General features: G+C 35.8%; 2 protein-coding genes across 2 annotated transcripts; both read left to right on the top strand.

Moving 5' to 3' along the window:
- The first annotated feature begins 1,348 nt into the window (after window positions 1-1,348).
- Window positions 1,349-5,599, top strand: LOC18107618 (uncharacterized). Its single transcript, XM_024590450.2, has 7 exons — window positions 1,349-1,501; window positions 1,588-1,648; window positions 1,728-1,860; window positions 2,340-2,443; window positions 3,253-3,397; window positions 3,480-3,620; window positions 3,865-5,599. The coding sequence occupies exons 2-7, from the start codon at window positions 1,608-1,610 to the stop codon at window positions 5,203-5,205; spliced, it is 1,905 nt and encodes a 634-aa protein (XP_024446218.1). The 5' UTR covers window positions 1,349-1,501; window positions 1,588-1,607; the 3' UTR covers window positions 5,206-5,599.
- A 153-nt stretch (window positions 5,600-5,752) lies between these two features.
- Window positions 5,753-7,182, top strand: LOC18107619 (endochitinase A). The gene has a single exon (XM_006371835.3). It carries the CDS (start codon window positions 5,862-5,864, stop codon window positions 6,744-6,746), a length of 885 nt encoding a protein of 294 aa, XP_006371897.3. The 5' UTR covers window positions 5,753-5,861; the 3' UTR covers window positions 6,747-7,182.
- The last annotated feature ends 1,580 nt before the right edge of the window (window positions 7,183-8,762 follow it).

Below are 8,762 nucleotides of genomic sequence, written 5' to 3'. Positions count from 1 at the left end.
GGAAAGATAAAGTTATTGTAACAAAAAAGTTTTGCAAAAAAAAAATTATAAAATTGTTATAATTATAAGATTTAATTATGACCAAAATCTTTTTAGTGTATTCGTGATTTTATTTATGTAAATATATTTTATTTATTAATAAATATTTATTTATTTTTAATATTTATTATTTTTTAAATTGATAATAAATTAATTTGAAAGATTTTGATTTTTTTAATATTTGAGGGATTTTAACAGGTTACTAGATATTGTACTTGATTTCCAAATATAAATTAGCTGTTGAATTGATTCAACATTAATTTATTTAATTTATTTAATCCTATTTTATTTAGGATTGTAAATTATATTTGGGCCAACTTATTAGGAACCTAATGAGTCACATATATAAGATTCATTAGTCATAAATTAAAATGGGACGATTAATCTAGTATGACTTAATTATAAATAAGTTTTAAAAATTAAGGACTAGAGTGTAATTTATATAGGGAATTGGAATTCTAAACCTAGAAAAATCAAGCAGGAACTTGATTGAATAAATTTTTAAAATTATTTTGAAATAATATATATGATATTATTCAGGGGGCAATTGATATTTTATTATTTATCAAGTTTTTATGTTCTCTCATAAATAAAAAGCTATTCTCTTATTTCATATGGTATGATATAAGTAGAGTATAATATAAAAATACTTAAATAGAAAAGAAAAGAGTTAGAATTCTAAGATATAGTAATTTCTAAACGGGATTTTAAATATGATATTAATTAATTTTTTCTTGTCAAAACTTTTTTTTTTAAATGGGATCCTAAATATACTATCTGAATTGATGAATTTATTATCTTTTATTTTTAAATTTTTTCATACTTCCCTAATATTTGAACATTTGGATGTTAATTTGGAAAGACAATGCGCTCAGCATTAAAAGAAAAATGATAATATTTTCGAGGGAAAAGAAGGAAAAAGAAGCATGCTCGTATACCATCGCCCTATTGTGGTTGTTGGAGTCCAAGTTAATTTATTTTACCGTTGAAACGGCCGTTCAATCATCTCCCAACTCCCATTGTAGCCGAGGCAAGTAAGAAAATGGTGGGGGTCCAGCTTACCAGAATATATTGCTTCAATCGCAATCATCTTCGACCGTCAATTCCAGACCGGACCCCATAAACCTCTTCCCATCTAACGGTTGGAGTGAGCCGAACCCCAGATAATTACGCCGGCAATTGTACATCCAATTCTAGATTCCTTAGTTACCCTCCATAACGTTCGAATAATGGGCTCCATTAGAAAAGCATAAAAGTAGAAGGCAAAGGTCACGATTGTAATTGAAAAAAATAATAAGAAATAAAGGTAATCACAGAAACAGCTGAGCGAAGTGCCAGTCATTAGTATTTGAAAAAGTGTCCCAAAACGATTTTTAATTTTTAATTTCTTGGAGCTTACTGTTTCCACTTCATAAAGCTTTCCCTTCTCTCTCTCTGTTCAGAGTTGACGAGAGCTTCTTCAGTAATGCCTAATTCTTAGTTTATTTTTTTTTATTTTTGTTTTTGGCTGCAATCAAATCTACATTTTCGAGCATTTTTTGGTTGAAGGAAAGTAAGAAGAAGAGAAGATGCTGGACGGGATTCTAGGCCGAGGATCTGGTGCAAAATGGTAAATATATTTTATATGTTATGTTTAAAGAATGATTTGAAAGAGACAGAGAGAGAAAGATTAATTTTTGGTTTGGCAGTAAATCGCTGATAAAGTCGACGAAGAATCAGATCGAAGTGGTAAGAAGAAAGAGAAATGCGACTTTGAAGTATTTGAAGAAAGATATGGCTGATCTCCTTGCTAATGGCCTCGACATCAATGCTTATGGCAGAGTACTCATCCTTTCTTTCCTTCTTTAACGTAATCAAGTTGATATTGTTTTCCGCTGTTGGATCTGATAAATGCTTTATTGTTAAAAATAGGATTTCTCTTAAAAGAAAGAGTTTGGAAGAGGATTAAAGTCAGCGTTTGAAAAATTTAAACGAAAGCAATATTTGTCTGAAATATCTCGTTTTTTTTTTTTTTTAGAGTTTTGTAATAAAGTCTGTAGAGAGGAGAATGCAAGATTTAATATAAATTTCTTCATTTTACTGACAAGCAAATAGGAAGCATGTAACTAATGTGAAATGTCCAACTGTTTTCTGTGTTTGTGATTTTTTATTTTGAACTTCTGTTAAGCTTCCTTAAATGAGGTCGAGCATTAGGCCAAGTTGAAGTCCATTGAATTGTTTTTTTTTTCTCTTGATTCTTTATTTATGATTCCAATCTAAGCTCTTAAGTAAGTTTCTGAAATATTAAAATTTTAATTCAGGCTGAGGGACTGCTAGCTGAATTGGACCAATTGTCTTGCTATGATTTTGTTGAGCAATTTTGTGATTTCGTGTTGAAACATCTATCAGTCATGCAGAAATTGAGGTATGCGTGGTTATTTTCTCGCCGGGCAAGTTTAGTTTTGTGCAAATATTTCTTTGTTCATATTGTTTGCAAGCAACATGATATGGATCTATAGGCATTCACGGTAAAATAAAATTATGAGATAGGCAGATAATTGCTTAACACTGCCATGTTCTCTTGTGGATGACAGTCTCTTTGTTGCCCCATGTTCTCCTTCAAAAAAATTATCATTATTGGACTTTTATCAGCCTTTTGGCTAAGATCAAGGGCTTCCAGTGCATGGATTAGGTACACCATCACATTTTTGGTCATTGAAGATAGATGCAATGTATACATAAGTTTCTGTTGGGGTTAGCTTTTATGATAATGAGCGCCTGTTTTGACATATTCTTTCTGGGAGGTTTTGCTTCTTGTCGTTTTTACCAAATGGTTGCCCATTTTCATTTACACTGAGTTGCATTTCAATTTGGTTGAAAAGTGATACAAATATATTCATAAATTGCTGTGGAAATATGAGTTGGACAATGTTTATCTGTATTAGCATGGCCATTGGCATACAGTATGTTTGGCTTGAAAGAACCAATAAAGATAGATTGGTTTTTAATCCGTTCATATATAAAAAGGAAAATAAAATTGTATGACTTCCAAGCATTCAACTTTGTTGTGTGAGAATCACTAAAAGGTATCCTAGATATATTTAAACCAAAGATGGTAATATGGTTTCTTTTGACTGAAAGATTTTAACATGAATTCTTTTATAAGTTAGATCAAATTACTAATTCCAAAATTTTATGAATATTTCTCTTGATTTTTTTTTGTCATCTTTACAGGCACTGTCCTGAGGACTGTAGGGAGGCTGTTTCATCCCTGATGTTTGCTGCTGCAGGATTAAACAATTTGCCAGAGCTACGCGACCTTAGAGATGTATTTTATGAGAGATATGGGAGTTCTCTGGAATTGTTTGTGAATCAAGAGGTAATTCCTTGTAGATCCTTTCCTTGTACGCAATTTATATCCATTGCTCTCAATAACTGATCATTTAAATCCTCATTAATAGTTTCGTGAAAAGCTATCGTCAAAGTTTGTGACGACGGAGAAGAAAATTCAGTTAATGCAAAATATAGCATCGGAGTTCTGCATAACATGGGACTCCAATGCATTTCAACAGAGGATGGCCAAAACCCCAGAATCTAAAAAGGTTTGCCCCTTTGTTTCCTTTTTATTGTCTTTTGTGTATTTGTTTATGTTGGGGGTGGAGGGTGAATTATTGCTAGCAGACTGTAATAATGGTTAATATCTATGATCTGATTTCAAATGTCATTTCATCCAAGACTTAACTGCCTTTTTTCTTCTCACTATTTTTAATCAATTCCCCCTCTGTTTTTTCTTTGGTTTTTTTGGGGCAGTAAGCTGTATCTTCCTTATGGCTGATTGTTTTGCAGGACAATCATGGGTGTTTACACAGCAATGATGACAGATACATGCCTAATAATGACAAGGACACCATCCCAAAAGGACATAAACATGATTTTCCATCGAAAGAAAGACTTGAATGTGACAAACACGAGCCAGTCAGGGCCAGGGAAGAAATTGTCTTTAGAAGGGACAACCGGGACATTCTGTTCCAGGGAAGGCAAGAAGCCACGCTGGAGAAACATCAACCTTGGAAGGAGGATACTCCCCTGAAAACTGTTAGACTAGGTAGTTCATCTCAAAGGAAAAGAATGGAAAGTGTGGATGGTGGATCCAAAATGCTAGATGGTAGGGAGAATTCTGCTCCTAAAAGGGATGACAAGGACACAATAATTCGTGGAAAGCCAGATATCACTCCTAGTTATGGAGGATTATGGTCAAACAATGATTCATTGACAGCACACAACAATTATGGTGGACAACACAAAATGGAAAACTCAACAAGAGATGTTTTGAAGGAAGAAGCACATAAGCTGAAACCTTACTATAACAATGCTATCCCCCCTCCCTACACTAAAACTAATTCTAAACTGAAGGATACCAGACATGGAGCCAGTGTAGGGTCTTCCCAGATTGGTTCTGACATTAATGCAGTTCAGAAAGATCCTTCAAGGGATAACATAGCCAATTCTTGGAACAGCTCGGAGAAAATCCAACAAGGATCATATCTGCCGGATCATGAGAAGCAGAATGTTGGACTTACAAGACAAGATGATCATGGACATGAGAAAAGTAATTATTATCAGAATGATGGTATTGGTAACCCCATACCAAAACCAAGATCCATGAGGCGGAGACACTCAAAGTCACACTCCACTCATGATGATGCTGGAAATTCGGAAGATACAGGTGGTGTGAAGAGAAGGTCAAGGAGCAGGAGAAGGGGGGATGACTCAAGAAAAGGCCTGCAAATCTTGTTTGATGATGAACACTATCAGAATGATGAAGAAGAAAGGATGATAGATAAACTTTTGATACATTACAGCAAGAAACCTTCTGCGTTTGAACCTGGAAATGTGGTGAGAAGAAAGTCAAAAAGCCGTCACCCACATCAGCAAGGCACTACCGAGGCAGATAAATCCCCACGACATACCAGCAGGGACGGGCCTGATGAAATCTCAGAGACGGTTTCTGCACCACCCCGATCCATTTCACTTCCTCATGAAACAAATTCATCAGAGGCAATGAAATTGTTTACTCGAGCTGCTTCTTTTCAGCCAGACAGATCAACCGCAGCTCGGCATGTGCATCCTAAGTTACCAGATTACGACGACCTGGCAGCCCGTTTTGCAGCCTTGAAGGGGAGGTAAAATCATTGAGCAATCAGATTCAGAATCTTTTATCATTGCCATGATCGCATGCTGTAGCCGGAATCTTGCACGTGTTCCTTGGAGAGTGGTTCTTTCGCTGTCTTTGAGGAGGAAACAGGGCTTTTCTACTTGTATTCACTGAAGTAGCAGGTTGGCTTTTTCTACTTGTGATTTCTAATCCTCTGTAATTGAGAGGGGGTGCTGTGCTTCACACTGGCATTACATATCTCTGCAATCTATTGACATTGGCGTTTACATAGCTTGTAATATCTGTTCTATTTCTATTCAATTTTCACCCATTGGTCGAGAGAAGTTGAGATTAAGATTGGTCTTTCTGTAAAACATTTCCTTTTCATAATAGCAATTACTTGAGAGAGGGCATTGTACTTTTTCATAGTTATGTGTTCAATGACTGTTATGACCTTGAATGTCAGAGAAACCCCACTAGATCAGAACAAAAAGCCCTTTAAATTTCCCATGCCCAATGCCCCCGGTTCCTACCTGCTATCCTTGTCGAAGGTAAAGTACTGTTTCCCGCCAAAAACGAAAAGCTTCTCACCCTGCCTTTTATTACAGCCCCTCTTTTACTGCCTCTTACTCCACGCTTCACGCACACGCACACGCACACGCACACGCACATAGAGAGAGAGAGAGAGATGAAGGGCTCCTCCAAGATCATAATGGGAGCAACACTGGCAATGGTGGTGAGCCTTGCCATTGTTTTGGCCCTAGTTCTGGTGCTGCTAGCTGAGCTTTACTGCAGTCTTTTACTTCGCCGGCGTCAACTAAGATCCACCTCCAACACCACCACCACCACCTCTGCCACCACTACCACCACATCCACCACCAATACTTCCCTGTCGCAGTCACCACAACCCCAGAATCAACCGCCTTCTCTTCCTCTATCAAGCTACTATGCTCAGGGGGTCCTTCGGGCTCCAAAAAGTTTCTTATTCCCTGCAGTTTCACCCAACAAAGAAAACAAGTCGGCAGAAACAAGAAAAGAACACTCTCAACTTCATCGTGTCCTCGAAGTCCATACCCAAGTATTAAACCCAGGTCTCAGCCCCCAGCAAATTGGTCTCATAAACATTTCACCTCCATCAACTGCCTTCGTATCTTCACCCCATCAAGTTGAAGAAAACCCTGTTCAAATTAGGAGTAGCAATGCCTGTAACGACAGGGAATGTGCTGGTTGTGGAGAACATCTTGTTTACATATCTAATCCCATTTACGACAATGATGCAAGCAGACCAAGCACGGTGGATACCCCATATGAAACTCCTGATTCTTCACCATCACGTTTGGAAACATGCGGTTCTAGTTCAGGTGAAGAAGAAATAGCCTTACCATCCCCATCTGCTCCACATTCAGTCCCCGGGACCCCTCCATTGACTCCAATGAAGAAGCTCCCAGCTAAGGCTTGTTCAGTTTCATTGAGAGATGCAAGGTCTCTGGGCACTTCAGGGAGCGATTCTGTTAGTAACAATGGCCTCTCATCATCATCCTCAGGCTCTCCATGCACATCTCCTTCATGGTGATTAGCATTTAATTTTATGTTAACCTTTACGAGGTGCATGCCTGTATTGTGAATACGGTGAAAGCTAGAGTGAAGAAGTCCCTACCACCTTTTTTGTTTTTTTGTTTTTTTGCAGACATGGCCATTGCTCGGTCACCCGAGCCTACGCTTATGCTAAATAGAAAAATCTCTTAGGGCAAGGGGGAGTACCTCTCTCTCTCTCTCTCTCTCTCTCTCTCTCTCTATCTCTATCTTCACTCTGCAGAAATGCCTCTCTGGTTTCATCTGCTTGTAATTGTACGGGGTGTTTTTGGACTTCCAACTGGGTTCTGGTGGAAGACTGAACCAACCACCCAAGCATTAATTTTGATTTTTGTTTGTTTTTATTGTAGACGCATGTGAAGAAGTCAGGAGTGGAATAGAAAAATAATAAAAAAAAGATATCTGTTTTTGAGGGACCTCGGGTTCCTGTCTCGATGCATGAAAAGCACAAAACAAACTGTCACCTGCGAGGTGTTTGTCCACTGTAGAATACGACCAGACCAGACCAGGAGGCCAGTCATATTGTGTTGTATTTTTCCAGATGTGGAAGAAGCTTCACTGTCTGCACTGCCTTAATAATTTCTCAGTCCTTTTTTGGCCGTAGGAATGGTTTAGTGATTCGGGCACCACCCATTTTTGCAATTGTCGTGCCCACAAGGTTAAAAAGACACAAATGCTGTCCAGTTTGTGGTCTGAGCTCCATAAAGATGTGTTGGAAACTTGCCTGGCAGTTTCATCACTTTTATTTTCTTTTCATGTCAGTTCATCCTTGCGTTTGTTTCCAATCTCAATACCCCCCCTTTTAGTAGTGCGCGGAGATTTGTAAGAAAATATTCTTTTTTTATATTTTTAAATTGTTGGAGGCTTGTAAAAATTTATTTATTTTTATATTATTTTAATATATAGATGTTAAAAATAAATTTTAAAAAATAAAAAAAATATTATTTGAAATTTTAGATATAAAATCATTAATAATTTGAGTTTGTGTTCATTTTCTATTAGATTTGTGCTTAGGAGGTTGAGGGGGTCATTTTCAGGCAATTTTACTTAAAATATTATATTGGATGGTGGCAGGCAATTAGACTAGATTCCAACGAATCTTCTAAGAAATAAGTGAACGCACATCATTTTTGCTTCTGGATGGCCTTCCAACCCGAGCATACCTGGGCTTGCTTCCAAGCCCATCAACTCATGGAATTGGTTTGTGACCCATGTCTTTTTTTTTCTATATAGTTTCTTAAAATATTTGTTAGATGTATAATTGTATTATAAAACTTTCTTTGAATGAATATTGAAGGATATTAGTTATTAAAGTAGAGTATAATTTATTTTATTTGTTTGTAACTTATTACAATAAAAAATCAATTAACCAAATTAAATCAACATTTGTTTAATATTTCTTTTTAATTTGAAGAAAAAATAAATAATCTCCCCTTATTTTAGTAATTATTTTATATTGTGGAACAAAAACTTTTTATTACTAACATTATTAAATAATATAATATGCATAATACAAATAAACTAAAAAAAAATATGTTTAGTGTTTTTAACATGTTGTACAATGACAAATACAAGAGTAAAGACTTTTAGATTATGTATTGTTTTGTCCACTATTAATTTAACCAGTACACAATGTAAAAGCCCACAATTATGGATATTATACTTAAATCCATTTTTTTAGCCTTTAAACAATACACAAATACAAGAGTAAAGGCTTCTAAATTTGTCTATTATTAAAGACTTCTAGATTATGTATTGTTTAATGATTTTAGCATATTGTATAACAAAAAAAATACAAGAGTAAAGGCTTCTACTATGACATACAACTTTTTTTGTTCCATCTCTTCTTTTCTATATTATTTTGCTTTTATTTTGTACATATACCAACCATTATCTAATGGTGGGCATGAAAGGGATTCCAACTTTATTTATCGTAATTCTTAATTAATAAGAAACATATATAACAGAGCTAATTGTGGTTTGTATCTAAAAAAAA

Source organism: Populus trichocarpa, chromosome 18 (assembly GCF_000002775.5).
Source record: "Populus trichocarpa isolate Nisqually-1 chromosome 18, P.trichocarpa_v4.1, whole genome shotgun sequence".
NCBI lineage: Eukaryota > Viridiplantae > Streptophyta > Magnoliopsida > Malpighiales > Salicaceae > Populus > Populus trichocarpa.
This window is presented reverse-complemented; position numbering and strand designations above follow the sequence as displayed.

Excerpts from the sequence above, each read along its gene's own strand:
- LOC18107618 (XM_024590450.2), top strand. The coding sequence starts at position 1,608 with ATGCTGGACGGGATTCTAGGCCGAGGATCTGGTGCAAAATG. Across the intron at positions 2,444-3,252 it reads TCAGTCATGCAGAAATTGAG|GCACTGTCCTGAGGACTGTA; the intron begins GTATGCGTGGTT and ends TCATCTTTACAG. Across the intron at positions 3,398-3,479 it reads AATTGTTTGTGAATCAAGAG|TTTCGTGAAAAGCTATCGTC; the intron begins GTAATTCCTTGT and ends CCTCATTAATAG.
- LOC18107619 (XM_006371835.3), top strand. The coding sequence starts at position 5,862 with ATGAAGGGCTCCTCCAAGATCATAATGGGAGCAACACTGGCAATGGTG.